Source organism: Peromyscus eremicus, chromosome 5 (genome assembly GCF_949786415.1).
Source record: "Peromyscus eremicus chromosome 5, PerEre_H2_v1, whole genome shotgun sequence".
Classification (NCBI taxonomy): domain Eukaryota; kingdom Metazoa; phylum Chordata; class Mammalia; order Rodentia; family Cricetidae; genus Peromyscus; species Peromyscus eremicus.
In genome coordinates this window covers 22,375,667-22,403,515 of record NC_081420.1, presented here as the reverse complement: position 1 = coordinate 22,403,515, position 27,849 = coordinate 22,375,667, and the positions used below count along the sequence as shown (strand labels likewise).

General features: G+C 45.3%; 1 protein-coding gene across 1 annotated transcript in view; it reads right to left on the bottom strand.

Moving 5' to 3' along the window:
• Nedd9 (neural precursor cell expressed, developmentally down-regulated 9) overlaps positions 1 to 27,849 on the bottom strand; it is a 49,805-nt gene that overhangs the window by 5,690 nt on the left and 16,266 nt on the right. Inside the window, exons 2-5 of the mRNA XM_059262299.1 lie at positions 23,614 to 24,057; positions 3,104 to 3,205; positions 2,558 to 2,659; positions 206 to 1,447 (exon numbers count right to left, since the gene is read on the bottom strand). Of these exons, the coding sequence (XP_059118282.1) occupies positions 206 to 1,447; positions 2,558 to 2,659; positions 3,104 to 3,205; positions 23,614 to 24,057 (1,890 nt within the window). The remainder of the gene's footprint in view (positions 1 to 205; positions 1,448 to 2,557; positions 2,660 to 3,103; positions 3,206 to 23,613; positions 24,058 to 27,849) is intronic.

Here is a 27,849-nt window from a genome sequence, read left to right as displayed (position 1 = left end):
GAGTTAGTGCCTTCTCAAAATAAAACGAAGGCCCAGGGAGGTTAAATGAAATGGCTGTACAATTTCTGTACAACCTCACCCTTAATTTTCACAGCACTTGGATTAGGACTCAGCATGTTCTGTCCGTTGGCTATCCAGCCTATGGACATCAGTTCTGGGCTCCCTGAATATGAGTGTGGGCAGTTTATAGGTCTGGTTTCCTTACCTGTAGGTGGACATAATCATAGTCATCCATCCAACTCCTTTCAGAGCCATCACTGCTACTACAGTCTGGTGGCTGGTCCTTGCCTAGAGTGGGAGGCAACGGCTTATTGTGGACCTGGGCCTTGTAGTCACCAGGGCGCAATGGCTGTATCTGGGCCCCCGTATGTGTGTACTCGCTAGAGTTCATGATGCTGTCGGGCCCGTTCTTCAGGTGGGAACCGCCAGGACCTGCTCTAAAGAGGGTCTCTGCATAGGTGCTGATGGTGGTGGTCAGTTGCTTGGCATCATCTGGCACTGTCTTGGCTACCATCACAAACCGGTCCAGATCATCACATTTATTTTGGGGCTTCTTGATAGCTAGGACATTCAGGGACCAGTTGCATTCATTCAAATCGTGGCTGGTTTGACTTAGAATCTGGTGGGAATCCTCTACTCTCTGAAGTTCCCGCTTCATTTTGTTGTGGAGGACCAGTTCTGGGAGGCAGGAGGCATTGGCTAAAGCTCCCTTGGCAAAATGGAGGTATTCTCGTAAAAACAGCTCCACCTTGTCCACGGCGGCGCGGATCTCATTGATGTGTCTTTCCATGTATCCATAACACCTCCAGTCTGTGGTGACGAGCGACATGAGGGTGCAGACACCCATCTCCAGGGTCTGCTGGAGCCGATAGAGCTTCTCAATGGCCGTGTCTGGGTCCAGTAGGAGCCTTTTGTCCTGGGGTGGGGAGGCCGACAATGAGGACTCCTTTGAGGAGGTGGAAGATGTGGACATGTTACTCCTGGTGCTGCCAGTGCTGGAGAAAGACAGTCGGTTGATCCCGTCCACCACATCCCGAGAGCCTTTGGCATCTGCTGGGTTGTGCAGAGGGACATCGTAAACACCGTCTCTTTCCTCCAGATTTGCTTTTTCACTGGTTTCTGCTGGTGCCTCCAGAAACTGAACTCCTCGGGGGACATCATATGCATCACTCTGGATGCCCCCGGACTGTCCCAGCTGAGAGGGGGGATGGTGCAGAGAAAGGCTCTGGTGTCTTCGTGCTGTTGGCTCTGCAGCTCCTGGGGCATCACAGGTGAATTTGATATGAAGGTCCTTCCCCGCTGCCTTGGTGCTGGTTGGAGGGATGTCATAAACCCCCTCAGGTCTAGTGTCAGGCCTTCCATCTTGTTTCATTGGAGACGGGAAGTCATATTCCTTTTCCCTAAGCCCTGCTTCATCCCGACAAGCTGATGGTGGAATGGAATAGACCTAAAAAGTAAGTAAAAAGCCAATTTATCTATCCAGTTGGATTGTGGACGGAGGCAGAAGATGAAGAGTCCGTGAAGGTGTGGTCCAGAGTTCACAGACCCATTTGCGAGATCTTCTTCCTCCCTCCTCCCACCATTTACTGATTTCAGATGTTTCCCAGGGTGCAGCACAATCCTTAGAGGATGTGCGCCCCCCTCCTTACACACGAGCATCCACTACCATTCTCAGTGCTGCCTGGCTCGGCTGTAGACCCCTCACAGCTAAGCTGCTCACCACCGGGTTGTAGTCTCATGTTTCCAACCCTTTACTGACTGACTATCCTACCCAGGTTGACCCATGCTGAGAGACAGAGGACATGGTACACTGGACTGAGGGATCCGAGTTCTCTTCTTGGTCAATAGACCATTTGTGAAGCTACCTGGGTCTCCGTAGTCTTCAGAGGCACAGCTCCCTATCTGTTCAGCAAAGCCAATTGTGTTCAAAGTGTGAATACTCTCGGAGATCAACAGAAAACCAAATGGGCTACCTCTGATGAACAAACTGAGGAAGCGGTAGACCAGTGGTTTTCAACCTGTGGGTTGTGACCCCTTGGTGGGGTCAAACAACCCTTTCATGGGGGTCACATATTAGATACCCTGCATATCAGATATTTATGTTATGATTCATAACAGTAGCAAAATTGCAGTGATGAAGTAGCAATGGAAACAGTTTTATAGTTGGAGGTCACCACAACATGAGGAACTGTGTTAAAGGGTCACAGCATTAGGCAGTTGAGAATCACTGCTGTAGACCCTTCTAGAAATATGAGATGTATTAGATATTGAAAACCGAACTTGCCATCTTCCCTTCCAAATGACTCTTATCACTGCTGTCTCTATATCTTAGGGGACCCCCTACATGTGTAATTATAATTATAAATTTGTAATTAATTGCTGACTTCTCTCCTTTACTTCCTTCCCTCTTTCTTTTCTCTCTCCCCTTCCCTCATGAAGATGGTTTTTCCCTTTTGGAGAATGCCATTGTTTTATCCCAACAAGTTGACACACATCACCCCCGCCCCATCCACACAAAGATACTCATCCACACCCAGGGCTTTACCAGCTCACTTACCCCTTGAGTAGGGGGAATGTCATACACCCCTTGGGGTTTTATCTCCCCCACTGGAACTGAAAACACGGGGCCTTTCACTGATGAAGGAGGGATGTCATATACCTGAAGAGAAACACTTGAGTTACCCAGGATGGAGATGCCATCTGTTACTTCTCTTGCTACTGTTTCCTTATGGATTTAACAACATCCCACGCCATCGGAGCTTTATGGAAGTTTCCTTTATAAATTTTGCATTCTTTGATTTCAATTGAATATGAAAATGATCTCACGTGACCTATCTGTTCTATAATTTAGATCATTTAAATTGCACATTTCCAGAAATAAAATGACAAACTGATAAAGCACCAAGATATTTCTCAGATGATAGACTAGACTTTCTGATAAGGCAAACTCAGAAACAGTTTAAATCACACTGGCTGAGTCCCTGGACAGGCAGCTCAGAGCTCCATTTGATGAGGTTGTCACTGGAGACTCTTTGCTCCTATGTGGTCCTGAAGACATGCTACCCCCAAAGCCAGTACCCCTGGTGCTGTTCCCATTGCCTACCCCTTGAGTAGTGTGGGAAGGAGGGACATCGTAGACATCCTTTTGGTATCTGGATGGGTACTCGTACACATAGCCATGGCCTGTCCTCACGGGGGTGATCACCTGTGGGTGAAAATACACAGAGATGTCAAATGACAGTCCCGAGTCCTCAGCATACCTCTTAGCCTGTCACCAGGCACACATCCCTACTCAATCCCCCATAGCAGGGAAAGAAAGGAGAGAGAAGGCAGGAAGGATGAAATGAAAGGAAGAAAAGAGGGACAGAGAGAGAGAGAGAGAGAGAGAGAGAGAGAGAGAGAGAGAGAGAGAGAGAGAGGACACGTGAAGACACGAGGTAAATTATGTAGGAAGTGTCTGAAATACCATTATTTCCTTTCCTAAGCATTTTCCAAAAATCCTATAGAAGTTCATCAATAGTCTCAATTCCCTACATTCAAGGAGATAGGAAAATGTCTTATATCATATAAATTATAAAAGTCAGGCTGAAGAAAGGGCTCAACAGTTCAGGACACTTGTTGCTCTCACAGAGGCCCTGGGATTGGTTTCCAGCACCCACCATGGCCGCTCACCGCCATCCATATCTCCAGTCCCAGGGCACCGATGCCCCCTTCTGGCCTCCAACAGCACCAGGAATATGTGTGGTACATACATATATACCTACATGCAGGCAAAACATTCATACACATACATAAAAATCAATAAGTCCCAGTAAAATAAAATAATGAAAGTCTTAGCTGATCCTTTCGGCGTGGCCAAAGCACAAGACTACAGTTTTTAAAAGGCTCCAAAGCTTTTGTCAAGTACATAATACAAGTAGTTTGGCCACTTAAAATTCCTCTCATACCTTCCCCAGTATGCCTCTTCATCTGACATTATTGCTGTGATTATAACTGAAATTCCATGGGTCACCCTAGTCCTTGCATGGAGCCCCTGCAGAACAGCCCTGTTCTTAAGACTGCCTGGGAGCATTCACCCTAATTTATGAAACAAGGGAAACACAGTTCCCTCAGTGTCTATGAGAGACTGGGTCCGAGATCCTTGGATGCTCGAGTCCATGGGGTGTGGTGTTTTGCATGTAACCTCCATATATCATCTGGCACACTTAAAAGCCTCTCCAAATTACTTTATGGTCTACAGTGCTTTACAAATACGAAGTCAATAGATGGTATACGGTATTGTTTAGGGAACAATAAGTCTACACACGTTCACTGCAGATACAGTTATTTTCTAAGTAGTTTTGACTTGCAGCTGTGTGTGTGTGTGTGTGTGTGTGTGTGTGAATGCACTCTCTGTTTTGTGCATATGTGGAGAGCAGTGGTTGACCAACTTTATGTATCTTTCTCTATTTCTCTCCACTTTGTTTGTTTGCTTGTTTGTTTATTTATTTAGAGACCCCCATCTCTTCATTGACCAGGAGCTCACCACTTGGTTAGACTGGCTGGCTTGTGAAGCCCTGAGATTTGCCTTTCCCAGTGCCCACACCATCACTGGGGTTATAGGCACATGCCACCACACCTGGCTTTTCCACGTGTGTCGGGGATCTGAACTCAGGTCCCCCACATTTGTCCAGCAAGCACTTTACCCGCTGTGGGCTCCTGCGTGCTGCTGTGTGCTGCCATTGGTCATTCTAAGCAGGCTAGAAACACTGTTTCAACTTAATTGATTTAATCTTCTCAGGGTTTGCAAATTGCCACAGTCTATTTTGCATAGACTACCAAACCATTAACAGTGTCCATGTCAAAAACTGTCCCCGCCCCCATGTCTTTGAGAAGTGACACTGAAACTTAGGAAGATCTGTCTGTTCCCAGGAAGCCCTCATCCTTCACTCTTTAACATGAAAACTCTGGCGTCAGGCTGCCTACAAAACTATGTGAAAAATGTTCCACGTCCATCTTAAGCTGAAGTGAGTGGAACACAGCCAAGTGTGCCAGTGTCTGGACCCCAGGGGCTCCAAAACCTCCCTGTTCAATTTTGTTTAAAATGCCTGATGCTTACAAGCTGATTATTTCTTGCACTGAAGGTAAAAGAGATTAGTATGCAGCAAACATTTCCATCCAGTCTCTCCATTGTCTTGGCTTTAGAAAAGGAACACGGCACTTTAAGTTTGTTGGCATGGAGTGACGGAACCATTTTATGAAGCAGCCATTGTATTGTGCACAGCAAATATTCCTTCCTAAAGCGGGGGCTGTTTGCTGAAGTCTTTTAATGCCCTTGTATGGTTTTTTTTTTTCACTTACCATTGTGCAAGAGAGATATGAAGATCTTGTAAACGTTCTGTTTATAGCTCTCTATTTAGCTTTATAATAGAACCTGCTCACAACCCAGCTTTTGGTGAGTGTGGAAACTTCAAGAGTGCATTCCGTGTCAAGCTGCCAACTTAGGGATGCTGGTGAACTAATGCCAATTAAGTTGAAGTCCTGCATCCCTTTTCATCTCATATTTTGAAAACAGGGGGATAGGGAGGTAGAGGGGGCAGTGCTGGTGTCTGAGTGTGGTTTTGGGGAAAGCAGGTAGGGGATGACCCTTAGAAAGGGCTAGGGACCAAGCCATCCCCTGCCTTTGTGGCCTTTCCCTGGCAGGGCACACTCAGGCTTCTTGGTATTTACCATTCCACTTCCTGACAAATGTCACAGAACCCCAACTTGCTCTCTCTTTCTCATTTAGAGGATGCCTGTGGTCATCTGGTGTTTAAAACTTTGCATTCCAAACTAGTCATTTTTCCTTGTTTATGCAGTTAAAGAAACAGATGGTGAAAACCACGGGAGGAAAAAGCCAATAAAATACAGCCTTCCCCATCCCAGCATTCCCGATGGTACACTCTAACTCACATGGGTCTGCCGATGACATTGAAGCAGGACCAAAGCTTTGCTTCTGGTGGGATGTGTCCAGAGCAGTTAGTGATCCACGTGGTGATTTAGGAAAGACTGCTGAGGCTTTCCTCAGTGCTAACTGTCTCCACCCTTCCTAGGACCCTTTCCATGCCAATGGGGTGTTCCTTCCTCAGGGGGAAGCGCTTGGCCAGCCTGACCTTCGGGTTCTTTCTTCCTGCTTGACAGGAGCACACAAAAAAGCACTCTACATTAGCTCCTCATTCAGCCTCCTAGGACTTGCAGCCTAAGAGGCACACCAGGAGCTGCCTAAGACCATGAGTTTGGAAGAATTCTCCCGGGCATTAATGAAATCACTACATAAGGGCATTTTCAAATTAATTTCTTAATGAAATCAAGTCAGGTTTTTTCATTTCCCTGTTCTCTCTGCGTGTTTTTCTTTTGTGCATTCCTTTTATTCTACGTATTTATTTATAGTTACAAAGGCTTAGCCCTAAGAATTACCAAGCTGACCTCTTAATTCATTACTGCTTCCCAGGGAGCGAAGCTGTGAGGTGGGCTGCGGCCCCGAAGGTCCAGAGCTACAACAGCTGCTTCCTTGATTGTGATTACCCTGCAGAGGATCTGCGCAGTCACATGTGGATCCGTCTCTGTCCTGATGAGGGATCCTGTTCCTGTCAACTAACCAGAAAGCCCCAAGAAGAGCTAGGAAGCAGGGGACAGACTGCAATCATTTGGCTTTTTTCTTCCTTTCCTTTAAATTTTTTAAAATCAATTCTCATTAGTTGTTTGTGTGTGTGTGTGTATGTGTGTGTGTGTGAGCACACTTGTGAGTGTGTAGATGTGTGTGTGGTGTGTGTGCACACTTGTGAGTGTGTGGATATGTGTGTACACTTATGAGTGTGTGGATGTGTGTGTACATGTGTGAATATGTAGGTGTGAATGTGCATACTTGTGAGTGTGTTGTGTGTGTGTGTGTGTGGTATGTGTGTGTGCATACTTGTGAGTGTGTGGATGTGTGTGGGGGCCAAAAGCTGATGTCAGGTGACTCCTCAACCTCTTTCAACTTCATTTTTAAAGAAGATTAGAGAATAGATGGCCATGTCTGATTAGATGGCAAGATACTACTATTGCTGTGTGTGATGCAATAGTTACACACCTGTAACTCTAGTACTCAAGAAGCTGAGGCAGGAGGATTGTGAGTTTGAAGGCAACCTAGGGCATATAGCAAGACTCTCTCAAAAACAAAAACAAACAAACACACATGCACAAAAAAAGGAACATCCCCAAATAAAACCTTTTTTTCCCCTCTTGAGTATGCCTCAGTTGTGTGTAAGAGGCTTGAAGACTTAGGTTAAACTCTTAGCTATGAAGGCTGTGAAGCTGTTAAATAATGCTTCACATTAAAATTCTCTATCAAAAAAGGATTTAAAAATATTTAGTATTTTTTATGTATGCATACCATGGGCATTCGGTACCCTCAGAGGCCAGAAGAGGGTGTCAGATCCCCAGGATTGGCGTGGTGGACAGTGGTGAGCCAGCATGTACATGCCGAGAACTGAACCTGGTTCCTCTGCAAGAGCAGCAGTGATCTTAACTCATGATCATCCTTCCAGCCCTCATCTTATTCTTTGAGGTAGGGTCTCTCACTGAACCTGATGTTCATCCCTGTTTCCATCTTCCCAGTGCTGGGATTACAGACACGCACACTCACGTTTGGCTTACCTGGGTGCCAGGGCCCCCAGTTCGAGTCCCCATGCTTGCATGGCAGGCACTTTACCGACTCAGCCATCTCAGTAGTTATTCATTGCATGTATTAAAGGGGTGCCGTGTGGTAGTCTCACACACACACGTGGTATGCACTGACTGAAAGCATTTACAAGCGAAGCGTCTGTCAAATCAATCTCTAGGGCTGGGCCCTGACAGGTAGAGTGAAAAGACCAAAAGACCTAGGGTATGCTCGCCCTCTAATTAATGTGTTTACGTAAGTACAAGGAGACAACCTCAGCGGTTCTGCCTTGCACTCCAGTGGTGTTTGATTTCCCCCACGTTGAGCCTTAGATCCTGACTTTTGAAGATGTTCCTGACACAGCCTGTCGTTTGTAGGTGCAGATTCTGAAGCCACAGATTCAATCAAACTGGGGCGGGGGCATGCATGGGAACAATTCGCACCTGCACTGAGCATACGCCGTCTTCCACTTCTGTGACATTCTTTCCTAAATAATACAGTCTAACGAGTACGTGCACAGCATTTAATTGCATGGGTTTTGTCAGTTACCTAGAGATGATTCAACGCCTGTGTGCGGATGTGTGTAGGTTAGACAAGCATTATGCCATTTTCAGTGAGGATCTGAAAGGGTCTTTGGAGGTTCTGGAATGAATTCATGAAGATGACAGACGAGTCTTTCTACTTTCATGATTCATACTTTGGAGAGCCATGCACACTGGAGTTAAAAGAAAGGTCCTTTTGGATAGCAGAGGGCTAGAGTCTGTGGATTAGAGGAGAGATCTTGGGGCTCTTTGTTGATGTTTTCACATTCAGTTCGCCTGGGCTTGTACCATAGCAGAGCAGGGATCCTGCATCCAGACGCTTGAAGGCCTGGCAAATAGGTGCAGAGGAGAAACAGGCAGGCAGGCTTCTGTGCCTGGGAGTCAGTGCACATCCTATTGAAAGGTAGACAGCCATGCCTGGGCTGTGCTGTCAGATCTTGCATGCATTTGGAAGCCAGAAGTATAAATCTGGTTTTCAAAATTGGTTCAAAATTTTAAAGCAGTGTGTTGGCTGAATAAACCACATCTCTGGTCCCTAGGCTGCCTGGCTTTCTTTCACCTATATGTTTTTTCTCTATTCTTTCCCCTTCCTCCTTTGGGACCTTGAAAACCCCTAGGTCTGACCAATACCTTTTCTATCAAGACTGCAAGTCTCTAGTTTCCTTAAATGCCCTGAACACCCACACATCTGCACCTGCTTTGTCTATGTGACTCTTTTTCCTTCCTTATCTTCAGAGTTCATTGTTTTCAGAGCCAAGCAGAATGCCTCTCTCCCAGAAAGCTTTCCCTAGACAGTCAAATTACCTCTGTCCTTGTAACACTCCAAGTACTTTCTCCACACTTCTGATGATGCGTGTGACTTATGGTTTGACTCTCTCGGTGACCTCATGGCTTTTCTTAGTATGTTGGAGCTATTTCTTATCCATTTCTATATAAGCAGCAGGGCTTACCCCTGTATCTTGGATACAACATATTTTAAGAAAGATGGTGCTAGAAGGATGATAAACTATGTCTGCTTACATAGAATCAGCTGATTTTCCGGGGCAGCCAGCTCTGGAGTGAGTGGCACCCCCAGGCTCACAGGCAGGATTCCTATCAGTCATGGTGAGCAAGTGAGAGAGCCAAGAAAAGGGGAACATTCAGTGTGGATGGGTGTGTGTGTGTGTGTGTGTGTGTGTGTGTATGTGTGTGTGTGTGTGTGTGTGTGTGTGTGTGCAACCACTAACGAATGTGTCAGCAGCTGTGCTGGGAGAAAGAAGACATCATACTCCGCTATCTCCTTTGGCCCCAGAAAGGAAACATAATTTACAGGAATAAGCATTGTGCTTCAGTTCCCAGGGCATGTGACACTCCTCCTGTCCTAAGAACTGTGTGCCCAAAGGTTGAAAAGCTCAATGACTCTGCAGAGGGAAACGGTGGGTGGCATAAGATGGGGGTGGGTAGAGCTGGACCTATCTGTGGTTCTACCACTCAAAAGTCATGAGCACATGAACAAGGCTGCAGCCAGGCTGTATGCTGTCATGTGTGGGACGTAAAAAAGCATGAGTTTACATTTATCTGTGCCTATGAGGCTGGCAGATGAAAACAAAATCTGCTCTGGAGGTAGACAGCATGTCATAGACCCCAAATTATTTTTATAAAAATGATCTAAATGACAGTGTCAAAGACACCCAGAGAACCCCAGTACCACAGGAGGGGAGCCGGTTCTTGCTCACTGGTAGAGATGTGGTGCATATTTAGTACAAAGATTGCAAGGCTGTTTGCCTTCAAAGTGTTTCATGATGAAACATGAAGATAAAACAAAAATCACTAACTTCTATGTTTACATTAGATGAAAAGAAAGTCAACTTTACACATGTGTAAAGTGTTGAAAGTCAGGCCCAAGAGGCACTGGGAACTTCAAAGCCACCAATGAGAGGGGACTTTGTTTCTTAGCAGCAGATCTACTCAGGTTCTTATTTTATCAGTGTTGCCAATATCATGACTATCATCAACATAGGTCAAGGTACTCCAATGGAAAGCCCTGGGGCAAAGGGTGCTTTCATGGGTTTTAGAAATGAAGGCCTTTTCTGAAGAGAAGGGTGATGAGGTCCTATGCTCAGGACATGTGACTAAAATTCTCATCAGTGGGAGACCACAAGCTAATGCTTGTCAAGAGTATCTCGCCAAGAAGTAGGGCATGGAGCCTGCTCTCTGCGATGTGGATAAGCAGAGCTTTGCCCTAGAGATAACTCCCCACATGATATCACTGTGGCCAAGGCCTTAGCAAGTCTGCTTGGGCTGTATCTTCCCTTGGGCATCTGCGGCACCTCCCTAATGCAGAGCTGGGGTTAGGACAACTTCAATCTCTCAGCTGCCTGCTGCTAGCTCACTGGAGCATGAGGAGAAGCAGGAAGGAAGCAGCCATATGCCATTCATGAAGGCAAGCTCTCCTTATCCCCACCAAACCCTCATGTTCTCCTGCGTCTCCACTCTTCCTTCAATGCAACATCTCACCCCTTACCTATTTCTCATGCTACCAGCAGCCACCAGGAACAAAACAGTGGAAGCTGATACGTTGATCATGCAGAAGCTGAGAGTAGAGTGAATAGAATGGTAGTTAAATAAAGACTGGGAAGTGGGTGAGGGTAGGGGCGTGCAGAGCATGGTGGACGTACAGAGGCATCCCGTTGGACAGGAGAAAAAAAAGTTCTAAAGTTCTGTATCACAGAAATGTAACTGTAATTGACAAGCATTAATTGTGTATTTTAAAATAGCTAGTAGAGAGGATTTTCAATGTCTCCAACATCAGAAAATGATAAATGTTAGAGCTGATAAACAATGCAACCCACCTTAACTAATTAAGTACTGAAATATCCTATAAATATGTACAGTCACTATGTGCTATTTAAAAATTATACACACACATATGTAAAACTATCTGAGTAAGAAAGAATGAAGTAGAGGAGAGGAGAGACATGGAGATGGGCTGGGAAGAGCATAGGAAACTTCAAAAGTGTCACTTATATTCTAGTTGTTACTATTCATAATTCTACTCTACCATTTATATATTTACCACTCTACCTACTGACCTTTGTATATAACATAACTAGGGGTGGGATGTAGCTCAGTAGCAGTGCTTGTCTATCGTGTACAAGGGCCCTGTGTCCTGTGGGGATGTAGCTCAGTGGCGGGTGCTAGTCTAGAATGTACAAGGGCCGCTAGGGGTGGGATGTAGCTCGGAGGTGGGTGTGTGTCTGGCGTGTAGAAGAGCCTTGAGTCCTATTCTTAGCACTGTCAAAAATATCTTTATAAAATCACACAATATAATTTTAAGAAAAATTCAAACAATAAGAAAGAATTCCACCTGGAAGCATTTTCTTTTAAGAGTATCCCGGTGTATAGGAAATCACAATAGTTACAACTTGTAACATCTGATTTTGCAGCTAATTTTGTATCCCGTCATTTTTTGCAAACCAGCTTTAGAAATGGCACACTCTGTGTAATCCTTTGCCCTGCTACTAAGATATGGGCAGGTGAGATGGTTCAGTAAGTAAAGGGGCTTGCTGCTAAACCTGACAACCTGAGTTCAATCCCTGGGACTCAAATGCTAGAAGGAGAGAACCAACTCCTGGAAGTTGTACTCTGATGTCCACATATATACTACAAGTGCACACGTGTACATGCTCACACACACACACACACACACACTCCACATGCATGTGTACACACACTACATACACGTGTACGCACACACATACATGCGCACACACACACACACACACACACACACACACACACACATATTCGATATTGCCTAAACGACTGACCAGGATGGAGCAGAGCAGGAAGGTGAATAACCAGGCTCTGGCGTTCTGCCCTAAGGCCTTCACCGGAACCAGGCAACTGAGGAAATTTGCCACTCAGGAAGCACAGCGGGTGCTGATGAGGCTAGAGCATACACACCCCTGCAACGACAGACCCACATACAACCTGGCCACCAACAATCCCTGAGATGCTCTAGTGAACAAGTGTGTCACATGACTAGCATCCGTTGCTTTGTCTTGGCAAGAGAGGGAACTATAATTACGCTGCTCTCTGCCTCCCCACCCCCCCCTTGATTTATTTATACTACCTCTCTTTGGGTTTCATGCATTAACAAGACTATGTTAATTTCTAAAACTGCTTATTAGATAGGAACTATTTCACTCAAACGAAATAAAAAAAGCAGTAACAGAGACACCACAGCCTTGATTAGGTTTTATAATAACCCTGTGTCTTAAATGAGCAATTTACCCTCTTCCTTTTTCAAGGAAACCCTAGGAAAAGAAATGTCACCCCCACCATTGCCTGCCCACTAGGACTGGGGCTCAGTTTTCAGCAGCCGAGAGCTACAGTGGGCCTGCCTGTTTGAAGTCCAAGATTACGTCTTACACTTCTATGAGGAGAGGAAAAGCCACACATGGTCCACCCTGGATTTATTAATTCTCTGTAAATTCTCTCTGCCCAGCTTGGGTGCAGCAATGAGTTCATTTGTTTACTTGCATAGCAACAACACAATGAAAACTCAGTCCGACCTTAAAAACATGCCCTCCCGAGCCACATGCAGGCTTAGCCCACCCTACAGCTCGCTTCTCTTGCTTTCTTGGAGACCTTTTCTCTCTCTGTTTTGGGGATGCGACTTACTTTCCTTTAAGGACATTTGAGATTTGACTTTATGCTGGAACTAAACTCCTGGCAAGCCATCTCAATCACAGCCAGCCTCTCTCTCCACTTGAGTGAAAGGCGAAGGGAAGGCTCAGAAGTGGAGCAGTGCTCTTGGGTCACCGGCATTTGACAGAGCTTTGTGTGGCAAAGCACTTGATGGAACAGAGCCTGATTGTTAAAGCCATAGCATGTCTCCCCCGCTGCTGTCAGGAAGCTCTTTGTATACAGTGAGCACTAAAGCAATATTTAGTTATGGACTGACCAAGTACCCAAGAGCAGCGAGAAGCCCTGAACATCAAACCATGGTGGGAAATGACGTCTGGGTTCCTCAAGTGACCAAGGTCTTATATGGGACAAAGCTGAATACAGTCTGCCACAATTAGGTATTGAAAGCCAATTTTTATATCCTTTTCAATTGACTGAAATTCTTTTGCGTGAAATCATAAAGGAATAGGCATTTGGGCTCTTTTTATATCTGAATAAATTCAACAGAACCATATGCATTACATCTAGATTTAGATGCTCTAGACTGCCTTGTTGGACCATGGGCAGGAGGTGATGGAGAAGTTTGGAACCCAAATGCCTGTGGGTATTGTTTCTCTTGAGCAGGAGACCTCCCGTGGCTTAGCGGGATGAAAGATGTGATGGCTGGTGGGACAAGTAGCACATATGGCAGAATTTGGTGCTAGTTCTGAAGATGGCTGCCATGCTGAGAGGCACCAGGTCTATTTCTTTGCCTAGACCCTGAGGCTTATTTTGGGAAAGATGGTAGGAAATAGCAAGTACGAGGAGGAAGCACTTCCCTGCCTTATAATAAAGCACGGAGGGCAGTTCTCCAAGTGACGAACGTCCTGGACGTTTCCTTGTATGTAAGACCTGTGTCTGGTAGAAGCTGATTTTCACTGGTGAGGACAGCACAGCTCTTGTACCCCTGAGTCTCCACCTGCCCTTAGCAACTTCTAGAAGTTCATCTAATGTGCTCAGAGGCTGTGGATGGGAAGGTGGGATGGGCCCTAAAGAAGGGGAGGAACAAACTGTCAGTGTTTACAGGTCAAGTTGATTTTTTAAAAATGATTTTTGAGGACAGGTCATTTAATAAAATCTTTCAAGTGATTCTGGGGAAAAATCCAATAAGGATATCTAGATCAGAAAATTTTGTCAAAGACCACTATGTCAGTGGCCATTTCACAATCAAGGGAATTAGAGTTCAGGAGGTCACTCAGCTAGGGAAGCAAGGAGTAAGTGGGAACTTCATTGGTGCCTACAATCCTTTTCTCAGTGTCCTATCGCCTCTATTAGTGACACACAGCACACAGTTTCTAGAAACATAGAAGGAAATGCTCTCAAAGAAAGTGGCTTCCATATTCAAGAGACACAACTTGAAAATTAGGTATCTTATGCTTTGGGGGTTCCCCTTCTACAGCTAACCCAGTCTGGGAGACAGCTGCATTTGATTACATGACCTTATCCATTTGGAGCAATGCTGTCATTTGAGAAGATGTCCACATGGCCATATTCTCAGTGGTACTGCAGATCTGGCATCTCCCAGCTGGGTGCTTTGGACATACAGCTGAGTGGCTGGGACATCTGCGGTTCTCCTCTCTGGGCTCTTTGGCTACCATGTGGATGTGCGGGGCAAGCCTTCTGCAGCAACATTAATTCTTATTGACTAACACAATGTCTCAGCACCCAGGGTTCTGCTGAGCTGGAATTGCTAATGAAGTAAGTGCACCCTCTTGTTTTAGGCCTGGCAATACCACCTATTCACCTGGATGTAGAAACCATTAATATTGGAGTCAGCTAGACATGAGCTCAAATCAGGACTGCCTCTTGGAAAAGGCAGTGAGTTAACTCCAGCAGACTGACTTCTCAGACCTCAGCCTTCTCTCTGTTGAGGGGAAGGAAAGCTGTAGTAAGCATGTCATAAGCCGCCAGGAGGATTAGATGATACAGAAGATAAAATGCCCTCAAAATGGAGCAGAGGTTCGGAGATAACTAAGGTCATTTCTATACTTCAGATTCGAAGCCACAATGCAGAATAAGATGGAGAAACTTAACAGCACCATGTTTCAGACCCTGATGTTCCCTGAGGTTCTTTTGGAGAGTGGACCCCTTAGGTCTCTCCAGAAATTAACAGACTGCTGAGGAAGTCACTGCCCTATGCGTGAACCACCTGTACCTCATTCAGGTGGGCAAAGCTCTAATATTAGCCATGCGCAAACTGCAATCGGTTAGCTGCATATATCCCAGGACAGCTATGAGTGTCGCCCAAGACATTTGTAGATGGCACTGACATTTTGCAGTGTCAAAAAGTTGGGCAATTCTGCGGGCTGTTACCCTGACACAATGGTTCAGGTATGACTACTTAGAACAGAGTGCTTTGACCTCTGACATTTTCTAGCCTGGCATTTTGTGCAATGAACTCCGATGAGTCATTTTTTTCTTTTCTTTTGTTTCTTAAAGATGTATTCAAATAAGGTCATCCAGGTTTTATCATTCAATAATAAAAGAAGCAGTTTTCCTGCCCACCCTCCCTCCCTCAGAGAGCATTATCCACTCAGTGAGGCCTCCTGTGGCAGGCAACATCTTAGTCACTCAGATAAGCAGTCGCTTAGCATGCGATCTGTGGAAAGGGAGGGTTAGCCTCTGTTGTCTTGGTGCGGGTGTGTAAGAAGTTACGAATACACCCTCAGAAATACATATTATCTACGAGCTTTAGGACAGAGTGTTGATGCTGAATCTGAAGACTTTGGCACTGAGCAAACAAAAAGGACCTTTGTTCAGTGAAGGAGGTGTCAGGGTTTGCTCATTCCCTTGGCGTGGGTGACCGTCTGGGAACACAGCCTTTCAGTTCAGGGTGAGCTCAACAAATCCCACCCTTCCCTGCTTGCTGACCTTCAAGGCTGGGTGTGAAATGCACCTTGAGTTTTCAGGGGAGAAACATTTCAGTTCTCTGGACAGTTTCACAAACTAAATAAACACTTAGGAATATTTATTAGATTTGTCTTTATATAGACATGTACACTTCTGGAACAAAATTGTACTTTACTGACTTTATATGAGAAACTCTTGGGGGTATCCTCTGCCCTGGAATGAACTTTTTAGCTGTGTGTGAGAGTTTAGAAAGAGAGAGAAGGGAGGGAGCAGAGAAGCAGAGACAGACAGACAGACAGACAGAACAACAGGGAACAAAGGAAAGGAAGGTGAAAAGTCAGGGTTTGTCAACACCGGAAACTTTAATTTCCTCTAAATCTATTTTTCACTTGTTAGTAGACAGATACTATTGCTTAATATATATAGCATTTAGTTGGCTGGTATCTGAGGTTGCTATGGCAACTCATTTCAAAATGCCTAAATGACAACAAGGGAAGTCTTTGGTTCCTAAGCCAATAGTCATGAGTGTCTCTCTCTCTCTCTGTGTGTGTGTGTGTGTGTGTGTGTGTGTGTGTGTGTGTGTGTGTGTGTGTTGTGATGATTCAGTGTCTAAGAAGGCATAGACTCCATAGCTAATGCGTTTCAGGATCTTATATTACTTTTCAGGAACCAGTCTAGAAGACCTGCCTAAAGCCTTTGAGTCATTTCCTGGCAGCATTTGTCTGTACCCTAGTTTGGGATTGCCCATCTTAGAGATGATGCCATGGGACATGGTTAATCTCCACAATACTTGAGTTTTTTAAGTGGTCACCACAAAATAGTGCTTGCCCCAGCCTAGACTGTGAGGGCAGCTCATCCCATTTCCAATGGGCCCATGAGCTCCACGGTATCAGTGAGGTGTGCACGCCTTATGGGAAGAGAATGCTGGGTTTCCAAGAGAAAGCTTTAACCTGGAGATGAGCTTTAAGGTGTGAGCAGTTTGAAAACACAGTACAGGAGGGAAGCTATCCTAGACATCATGGCACCCACAGAGGCTGCTCTGAGAGACTACAAAGTCTATGTCTTCCCTCCAGGAGACTATGAAAGAGTTTATTAGTCTGTTGTTGGGTTTTTTTGGGGGGTTGTTGGCTCTTTTTGGGGGGGCACCACCCAGCTCCCAAATAAATCACACATGGAGGTTTATTCTTAATTATGACTGCCCAGCCTTAGCTTGGCTTAGTTTCTTGCCAGCTTTCCTTAACTTAACTTATTTCATCTACCTTTTGCCTCTGGGCTTTTCCTGTTCTCTTGCTTCTGTAAATCTTACTCTTACTCCATGGCTTGATGTGTAGCTGGGCTGGCCCCTGGAGTCCTCCTCCTTCTCTGACTCCTCAATCTTCTCTTCCCAGATTTCTCCTCCTATATATTCTCTCTGCTGCCAGCTCTGCCTATCCTTTCTCCTGCCTTGCTATTGGCCAGTTCTTTATTAGACCATCAGGTGTTTTAGACAGGCACAGTAACACAGCTTCACAGAGTTAAATAAATACAACATAAACAAAAGTAACACACCTTAAAATAATATTCTACAACACTAGTCTTGCTGTCTATAGTAGGCAAAAAAGTTAGGCCTCAGATAAGAAGCCCAATGTAATGTTTTTCTATTTTATTTTATTTTTTGAGACAGGGTCTCATGGAGTTCAGACTGATTTTAACTCAAAATGTGGCCAAGGACAGCCTTGAACTCCTGACATGATTGCCTCTGCCTCCTGAGAACTGAGATTATAAGCATGTACCACCACACCTGGCTTAAATGAAATCTAGGGCTTCATGCATGCTAGACAATTGCTCTTTTACAGAGCTGTATCCCCATCTCTAAAGCTCAAATTTCTGTCAATCATTATTTGCTTTCGTATCACATTTATTATTTAAGGACAGTTACAATTATGGAAAATGAGTGGTGTACCCTCTAAGGGTCTTCTGATGGAAAACTGCGCTTTCTGCCACACCACGTGGTCATGAGCTGTTGGGGGAAGGTGTGAACAGTAGGAGACTGAGTGAGTAAGAAGCTCGGAATCACCTTTTGGTGGTTAGTTTTGTGGTTAACTGAACTTTCAGAGTTTGTTCTTTGCTCCCACTTTGCTCAGTCATTTGTCATGCTGGTCTGGGTGCTGAGACTTAGTTGCATATCTTGGCTTCCTAGAGTTAGAAGGTAGCTCCAAGCTAGTCTTCAGAAGGAGGCAGAACATATATAATCCTGCTGGTTACAGTTAAAGCAGTGAGTGGAAAGAGCAGTCATCGAGGGCTGGTGGGAGGGCTCTGTGGTAAAGGCACTTGCAGTTAAAGCCCCGTGACCTGAATTCAATCCCAGGGACCCACGTGGTGGAAGGAGAGAACCGACTCCCGTGAGCTGTTCACTGACTTCCACATGTGCACTGCACCCACACACACACGGAAAATAAATACAAAAATGTTTACGAAAGCCTTAGCTAAGTAAATAGTTGTTTTAAGAAAAGAATAACTGCTGGTGGTGGCGCACGCCTTTAATCCCAGCACTCGGGAGGCAGAGGCAGGTGGATCTCTGTGAGTTTGAGGCTAGCCTGGGCTAGAGAGTGAGTTCCAGGAAAGGCGCAAAGCTAAACAGAGAAACCCTGTCTCCAAAACAAAACAAAACAAAACAAAACAAAAACAAAATAAAAAAAAGATAAAGAAAAGAATAACCAGAATTGTTCCCCATGGAGCTTGAGTGTGAAATGGGTGTGGCCCGTGGCAGTTTGATGAGCACTGAAGTGAAAGGTGAGATTCTTTTCAGACCTTTGAAGACCTTTGACTTCAGGACATTTGAGCTTTCCAACCCGAATCCAACTCTCATATTTTAAGTAGAATTTACCCTTTTTAAAGACTGAAAATTTTTCTTCCTAAATTCAGCTTTTCAAATTATTTGACTATGAGTAACTCATTTAATTTAGAACTGTCTGTGAGTTCTTGGCAATCTCAACACATAGTTAGAAGTCTTTGCAGAGTGAGAAAGCGCTAGCTTACCAATTGTTTTCCAAATGTAATGGAATTGTCGCGAGTCCCGCATATAATTAATGAGGCTTGTGTGATGAGCTCTCCTAAGCGTCTGTCTATGTGTTGATTAATTTCTGTTTTGCACTTATAAAGCTTCATATTCTACAGCCCAAAGTTTTCTCTTTTTAATTCAGCTTTCAAACTTTTGCACGGACCCCAGGCACTCTGCCCATAACTCCTGATGAATAAAGCAGTCCTGCACACAAAACCCAGAGTGAAGACCAATGAAACCAACCAAGTGTCCCAGCGTGAGGCTTCCAGATGACTTTGATTCTTCACCACCCTTTTCAGAATTCTTACAGAGCCAGGGAAAGACCCGCATGCTCAAAGCGCTCAGCATATTTGCTGGGAATAGAGTACATACAGACTCGGCACATACTAAGAAACACACAAGGTCCGTACATTCAACATGATCATTGAAAATTGGGTGTGGGCTCAGACACCTGTTATCCCAGCATCAGGGAGGATCAGAAGTTCAAAGTTATTCTCAGCTACTTAGCGAGTTTGAAGCCAGCCTGGGGTCACTTGAGACTGTCTAAAACAAACAAAAACCAAACCCAAACAAAACTCTTGAGAAAGGAGAAAGGAAGGCAAGAGACAGAACTCATCTTGAAGCTCCCACAATGGCAAGCATCACGCAGCTTTCCACCTACTGTTGCAGTTAATTTTCCCAGCAGCCTTTGTGGTGAACAGACTTGTTCCCACTTCACAAATGAAGGAGCAGTGTCTGAGAGAACACCTGTAATTTGCTGAGCACACAAAGCTACAGAGCCGTGATGGGAGCCAGACTAAGGTCCACAGAGCTCCTGGTCTCCCTGGTTCATGGGGGTGGGGGTGGAGGGTGGGGGTTGGTGGGGGGGGGGGTAATTTGATTCTCATCCGCACTCCCTAGGTAGCAATTCTGGCTGTCAGTTAACATGGATGGGGTGCAGGAGGGCAGGTGGAGGCTGGAGTTTCCAGGGGAGCAGAAAGGCAAGGCAGAAGGCAGAATTCAGGGTGTCCTTTTTTGGAGTGATCATTAGGGCACAGTGGCGGATGAACCTTCTGAAGCCCACACTGTAACGACTCAGGAGGGTTCTGAACTGTGGAAATCCCCACCATAGTCAGACTGGAACACATCCAAGCCCGCCATTGTCTCTCCTTAGTGTTTCTCTGAGTGCAGTCCTGGGCCAACTCCCGCTGGAGTTGCAAAGAGTTTGAGAAAATGTAGGTTTCTGGGCCTCCCCTCCTAGATTCCCTGAAGGAGGGGCTGTGAGGTGGGCCTAGAAACCTGCAACTGACTCGACGTCCCTCTCTCTGTGGGTGTCAGTCTTGCTCACTAAAGCCTAAAACCTCAGAACAAGTTCCCACTGCTTCCTCATTTTCCTTGAACAGCTTTTAAATACCACAACCAGAACTCCTGGGAACACCTAGGCCTTGGTTTGTCACCATTTACAGACAGAAAACTAGAAGAGAAAATGAGTGAGTTATTTAGCCAGCCAGTCAAATTTCTAAAATGAGAAATAATAATTAACAACCAAGCCCACCTCTGCTCTCCTGTGCACTGAGATCAGGGTCTAACTTACGTCACTAAGATTCCCATCCACTGGGAGTTACCACAGCCAGGGAGATGGAGCCCCAATTCTTAACGCAGTTACTATTGCCTGGAAGGTCGCAATGACCTCTTAACAGCTAAGCCATCTCCATTAGGAAAGAAAATTTAAGACTCAAGAAAGGAGGGATAAGGAAGGTAGGAAGTGGTTAAGAAAAGGAGGGAGAGAAGGAAGGAGGGAAATCAGGAAGGAAAGTGGGGAAGGAAGGGAGGAAGGAGTGTGGACTAGAGGGAGAAGGGAGTGTGGGAAAGGGAGAAAGGAGGGGAGACTGGGAGAGGGAACAAGAGGACGGGAGGGAAGGAGAGGACAAAGGAGAAGGAAGAGACCAGCGAATGAGGCATGGAAAGAAAAGGAAGAGTCAAAATGATTCCCTGTGGGTGTGAGCCAGCAATTCAGGGAGCAGGGAACCTGCAGTCTCAAAGGTACAAACACACTCACACAGGGTAGTTACGGAGGACCCTGGTGCACGGCAGGGAAGGGCTAGCCTCGCCTCTCCTGTCCTTCCCATCCTAGTCCACTGAGATCCCCACTGTGGAAGCTCCCACTTCAGGTGCCCGGAGCACCTGGCTTGGTCTGCACTGCATAAGGGCTTGTGGGCTTCTTAGAAACTGGTTCACTGCTGCAGGGTTTGCCGGCCCATTGCTGAACACTGAAGGCTCTGGGGTGTGGAAGTCACAAAACAAAACAACATGTGGAGTGACCCAGAGCCACCTGAGGGCCTCAGCCCCTGACATCAGTGGAGACCAGGAGACGAGCCAAGGAGAAGGCTACCGTCATCCACAGCACAGGCAATCGGGAGCAGTCTGGAGCTTCAGCCTTCCCAGACATGGGACTGAAAAGGTTGAGACTGAAAAGGAAAACATGTCACCTTCCTGCCAAAATAAACTGTGATGAAAGTTTGGTCCCTCTGCCTTTCAGCCAAGCATTTCCTGTTCTGGCCTCCTCTGTCTGCCTCGAACCAGCTCAGATGAGGGGGAGCTATTTTTAAGGTGCAAGCACCCGAGACTAAGAATGAGAGAGTTACTTATTTATAGTTACACCTTTCAACTATTCTTTCCCCCTCTGGGGACAGAGGCCAGGCTTAGTGTTCCCTTTGGAGCTGAAATCGCTGGAGTGAGAAGGGCTTTGGAAGGTCACATGGCTCTGTCTATGGCCCCTAGCCAGGATCTCTGTCCTGGGGACTCTAAGTAGGAAAGAATTCCTCCTATTAGGCAGAACTCAAATCATGTGCCCTTGAGATGTGCTTTGTTAGAACAGACATTTTGTATAGTAGGTGATTGGGAAATGCATTCATTGTTAAGGAATCCAAAAGTAAGTCTTTCTTCCCCTGGCTCCTTTAAAAAAATAGGAGTTCCAGGGGCTAGAGAGATGGTTCATTGGTTAAGAGCATTCATTCTTGCAGAAGATTGGAGGTTTGGTTCTAAGTACCTACGTGGCGGCTTACAACTGTTGCTAACTCCGGTTCCAGGGGATCCAACTCCCTCTTCTGGTTTCGCTGGGTACCAGGCATGCATGTGGTGCAGAAATATGCTATCAAACCACTTATATACATAAAATAAAAATACTCAATCCTTAAAAAACAGATGTACTTGGAGAAAAGATGCTAGTATCATGTAAGCAAGTATTACCTTGCTTACATAGATTGGTACATTCACTACACTTTGTGTTTGTAGAGTTACAAGCTCTTTCTGGTATCTAAGTTCACCCTTCTTCTTGTAATCTGGAGATACTTTCTTATTGTATGAAATCAGTCTATTCTTAATAGCAAACCTTGAAGGAACCACTAGAACTTTCTGACAAATGAAAGAGGAAATCCCTCCCTTTTAATGGGCACAAAAACATCATTGTGGGTTTGGCTGTTGGCCTGTTAAGTCCAGTGTCATTATTTTCTTCCCAGCACACACCCATCTGACATTGTATTTTATTGTTTCCCTCATTGTAAGCATTGTGAAGGCTCTGTTTAGTCTTTAATTCACCACTTTATCACAAGTATCAAAAACACAAAACATGTTCAATATTCATTATTTAATGAATGCATTTCTATTCACCTTACTGGTTCTGGGTTGAGACTCTAACAGGTGGCGTTCCCTAGCCATGTGACTTGGGTGTGGTCTGAGTATCCCATCCCCCCAGGAATCTATTGCTATTAGAGCCTTGGTTTCCAGGGTGGGAGACAGTTGAACCTCTGAGAGATGGGTGCTGATGGGAGGTCTGAGGTTACTGGGGGAGCGGCCCCCAGAAGAGATGGGATGACAGATGGAAGGGTCTTTGCCACAACAGAGCTAATGTCAAAGGCAGGCTCTAGAACTACCAAAACTCTGAGATTAATACATAAATGTTCTCTCTTTACGAAGTTAGCTGTCTCAAGTATTTAGTTATAGTGATGAAAATCTGAGGAATACATCACATTTTTCTTTTTTTTTTAAATGACATTTTCCTAAATATCCAAGCACTCACCTTCTACCTTGGACATTATTACAAGAACTAATTCAAGGAAACAAGGATGGATTCATTCTAAGTCCACTAATATCTATGTTTTTTGAATAAATCAATCTTTAAACCCAAAACTCTAAAGAATGTGTTGGTAGACAGGATGTACTTTCAGTCTTTTTACTTCCTCTACTTTTGATTAATTTATTTATTTTTTGTCCAGCCAGACTAATTCATGATTTAGCTCTTGCCCCAGGAAAAGGGATCCACACTGCATCGGTATGCTTAAGTAACAACTGGGGCCACATTACTCAGGGAAGAGGTAGAGAAGACTGCAAACCATTTCCACACAGAATCCCAGTCTAGCAGACCCATCACACAACTGAAGAGATACAGTTGTATACTTAAGTCTGATCCAGAATGAAATACCATTTACACTGGCTGCCTGTCAATAGTACTTGGCACATGGTAGTTCAAGAAAGTTTTTTTGCTGGATGTGTTATCACGTGCTTGTAATCCCAGCACTCAGGCGTCCAAGGCAAGAGGATCTCAAGTTCAAGGACAGCCTGGGATGAACATAGTAAGAATCTGTCTTGGAAAAAAATTTTTTTTTGGTCATTGACTCATTAATGGAAATTTGATGCAATAATGATATCTGGGGTAAATCATTTAGTATGTTTGCTTTTGGGCAATTTCTAAGTATTATTTGGGGATTGTCTCTATTATTCTAAATACAATGAATGGCATAAAAGAAGGAACAAAATTCTAGTTAATCACTTACCTTTTTGTTTAGATGGGGCCCATTAGTGCCCCCAATGTTTCTCTGAACTGATGGTGGCACTTGATATACGTCTTGTTCTGGGGTACCATGGCCAGTAGGTACTTGGTAAATTCCCTGATTCTGGTAGGAGGGAGGTACTTGGTAGACGGTATCACGAGATGCTGCCTGTGAATTTGGCACTTGATAGAGTTTCTGTTGGCCAAAGGTCTGATGAATAGGTCCGGGAGTAGGCTGCTCATGACTGGAGGTCTCTTGAACTGGACCAATCAGAAGTTTCACCCGGTTGCCTGGGACGATGCCTTGGCGACCATGTAGGGAACACAGCCACCATCCCTCTAGTCCTCCTGTGTTCTGCTCTATGACAGTTAAGATGTCTCCCTTTCGGAAGGCCAGCTCCTCAGCACACTCGGGGACATTGTCATATAAGGCTCTTGCCATAAGATTCTAGGAAGAGAAAACGAGAGAAGTGTGTTAGAATGTTCGGTCCATCTCTTTAGCAGTTATACAGCCCACATGTTTAGGAACAGGCACAGTTCCTGGAAAAAGAGAAGAAATATGAACAATAGCCTGTGAGAAGGAAAGCAGATGCTTCAGACAAAAGACAGACACAGCTACTCTGTGTCTGCCACCAGTGACATCAGACGGACTCCTCAGCTCAAGACCCCAGAAGAGATCTTCCCTCCAATGGCGGGTGCTTTGCCAAGGAGTTGGGCTAGCACTGCCAAAGAGTTATGAAGGGGTCACCAGGCAAAGCATTTTTCTAACTTTCTAAAAGTGAGCTGAAGGGGAATAATGTTCCAAGCTGTTCATGCACCACAGTGGACTGTTCTCAATGTTTTCATATATTCCAGGCAAAAAAATAAGTCAAAGAAAATCCTAAATGACACATACTACAAACAGAAATTTTATTCGGCATTGAAATGTAAATAGAAGTACACATAATTGTACCTTGGCAGGGCTTCCCATATCTTTTATGATTAAGGAGGCCCTTGGATGCAAGAGAACCCACAAGCAAAAGCATAGAGATGCGCTATGGTAATCAAGCAGGGACACAGTGTGAGAGTAGTCTGTCTTTCCAGATCTGACAGTGGAGAGGGACCAGGAATGCATCCAGACATTGGTCTGATCTATCTTATACCTCTTTGAGGGTTCTTCCTTACTCTGAGACATAGCCACCTCCTTCTTAAATCTTGCCATTCCCATCTGAAAGGCTGTGCCTTCCTTTCATGGGCCCAGAACACTCTCTGTCTTTGTATGAAGGCCTGTCTGGCACATCCAGTCCTCCGCAGACAGCTCAAGGAGGCATTGAGCAGAGAGTGGGCAGGCAGTCTGTGCTGACATTCCTGGAAGGCTTTCAAAGGCTCCGAAGATTCCCAGCACACTGGCAGCCAGTCCCACACGCCTGCCCCTTCCCAGAGTGCTGAGAAGTAGGGGAAGATAGGGAACCCATTGCAGGCACTGGAAAAGGTAAATGTGACCCCTGTCATATGTCAGTTAAGCATTTGGATGCACTTAATGTCACTGTGGTGGGGAGTCATTTATGGAGCAAAGACTGCTGCTTGGCTGGGGCCTGCTTATGACTTTATTTCACACCATAACATATTTGTGGACTTTGGGGCTGCTTTTCTTTGGACTCTTGCCCCCGTGTTCCTCTCCAGAAATGTGGACTTGATCTCTCAGCCCCATGCTTTTCATTTCTTTAAAACGGACATGCATTAATCATCTTCTCCTGGACTCTGCCTGAAACCACAGGACTCAGATTGTATGTAGTTCTCTTCTGTAGAGTGGCTGTGTATGGGAGGGGTCTGCCTCTGCTCAGGAGCGTGGAAGAGGCCCAGTTCTACTGCTTTCCATTTTTCAAGTGATATAAAGTTTGTTTTATTTTCATTACATATTTAATTATTTTTATTTTTTTTTATACAAGATATTTTGGTCATGATTTTGCCTTCCCTCAAGGCCCCCCAGATCCTTCCCATCTCCCTACCTAATTAACTTCATATTCTTTCTCTCTTCCTCCTCCCAAAAACAAACTAAACAAAAACAAAAGGACAAAACCCACAAACCATACCACCAAACAAAAAGCACAGACCAAAAAAAAAAAAAAAAAAAACAACTGGACTATGTTTTCATTTTGTGTTGGTCATATCTACTTTTGAATCTTCTTTTTCTTTAAACCTGGCACCTGGCTATACTACTCAGGCAGGCTGGACTTAAGAAATCCTCCTGCCTCAGGCTCCTAAGTGCTGGGATTACAGGTACATATCAGTGCGGATGGCTAACCAAGCTTCTTTTAGTGTGGATGGAGATGGAACCGCACACATCATCACTGGGAGAGAGGAGTTCTCTGAGCTCCACAGGAAGCAGTGCGGACAGCTAGAGGGAAACTCAAAGCTTCTGTTTCAGATGAGGGTCTTCCTTATGAGCAGCTGTATTCCAGGAAGCACTGGGTTCCTCCTGACAATGAAATCTCATATAGAAGATGATAAAATCTGGCCACATCCTTGCCTTGTTTTTAGAGCCATTAAAGAATGTGCCAGGATGCTAAGATCTCTGTTTCTCTTTTCCCATATTTTGGGTGTTCTGTCACCATAAAGAAGAGTCAGAGGTTTACAGAGGACAAGATTCTAATTCTTTGTTGCAGATCTCAGGGAAAGGATTACACCAGGATTATGATTTTAGAGCTTGGAGGGAGCTGGTGGCTCTGATCTGTCCTGTTCTCCTGGGCCCATTCAATAACTGGGAATCGTTAGCCCCTGGATGAAATCAGAAGTCATAGATTTGGGGCGGCCCCGTGGGAGCCGAAGATTGATAGCTGTGCAGTCATATTGGCTTCAAAGAAAGGAAAGAAGAGAAAGAGAAAACAGTAGACAGGCTAAGGGCTGCAGCTCGGTCAGCCGCAATCAGCTGGAGGTATTCACAGCTGGGCCTCTTCCAAGTCCTGGAACACCACGAGGTGCTGAGTGGCGCGCCGGGCGACACTTGATTAGAGGCAGATAGAAATCCCGAGTGAGTCTGCTCCATATGCTTTGTATTCTGCCTGCCCCCCTCCACCCGTGACCTTCCCACTACCTGGCAGGCAGCATGCTCATGCCTGCACATGAGCCTAAGGGATGTTCCGAGGATAACCCCAGAGCCTCCTCAGCCATGCAAAAGTGGGCACTATTGGTGGATTCTCCTGCCCCATTGTCCACAACATCTCTCCAGTGTTCTCACTGAATAATGGGATTCAGAAAGAACTTGACCCAGTTGTTGGTGGGCAAGGACCTCCCTGCCCTGTGTCAGGCCGATACCCATTTATATACCCTGGTAGATATCAGCTTCGCCTAAATAAGACTGAGCTCTTTAATCTCTATGCAATCTAGAGATAGTTGATATATATAGCTAGTCACTCTCCTAAATAGCTCTCCTAAATAACTCTTTATCATTACATTTATAGTTACATACCCCTGTAGAGAGCTTGTGAGCCTGTAGCTCTGTTTTGAAGATGAGGACACAAATTTGGTGTTTCCTCAAGACTCACACTTGGGTGTCAGAACTGGACAGAGAACTGGGGTGGCTCACACTCGGTGTCAGAGCTGGACAGAGAACTGGGGTGGCTCACACTTGGGTGTCAGAGCTGGACAGAGAACTGGGGTGGCTCACACTTGGGTGTCAGAGCTGGACAGAGAACTGGGGTCTTCTAGGTTGAGCCTCTTCTCTGGGAAGCTACTTTAACTTTCCTATCAGTGCCCTGGCTGAGCTCCGTTCAATTATACAAGAAAGTTCTGAAGGTAGCCCTCTTTCCCCCCCCATTTTTATGGAATAAACCAATTCTTTGGGGTTTGCAGTCGCAAATGTGTTCCTCGGGCTTTCTCCTTGCCTGCCATATTGTCCTCCTAGAACAAGGTGGAGGTTGGGTGCGCTTGTGAGTTTGCCATGAGAATGAAGTAAGTGAATTCAAGTAAAGGTTGCGGCGCTGCTGGAGACGCAGCAAGCCATCGTGGAATTTTACATCATTTGCGGGTAGCACTTGACTTCAGGCTTCCTAGTCACTTCCCTCTTCTCAGTTTTCAATCAAGAAACAATCCTACGGTTAGAGGAATGCCTCAGTGGTTAAGAGCACTGGCTGCTCTCCCAGCAGACCTGGGTTCGAGTCCCAGCTCCCACATGACAGCTCACAACCCTCTGTAACTCCAGCTCCAGAGCATCCACTGCCCTCTTTTGCTTTCCGGAGGCACCAAATATATTCCAGAAAAT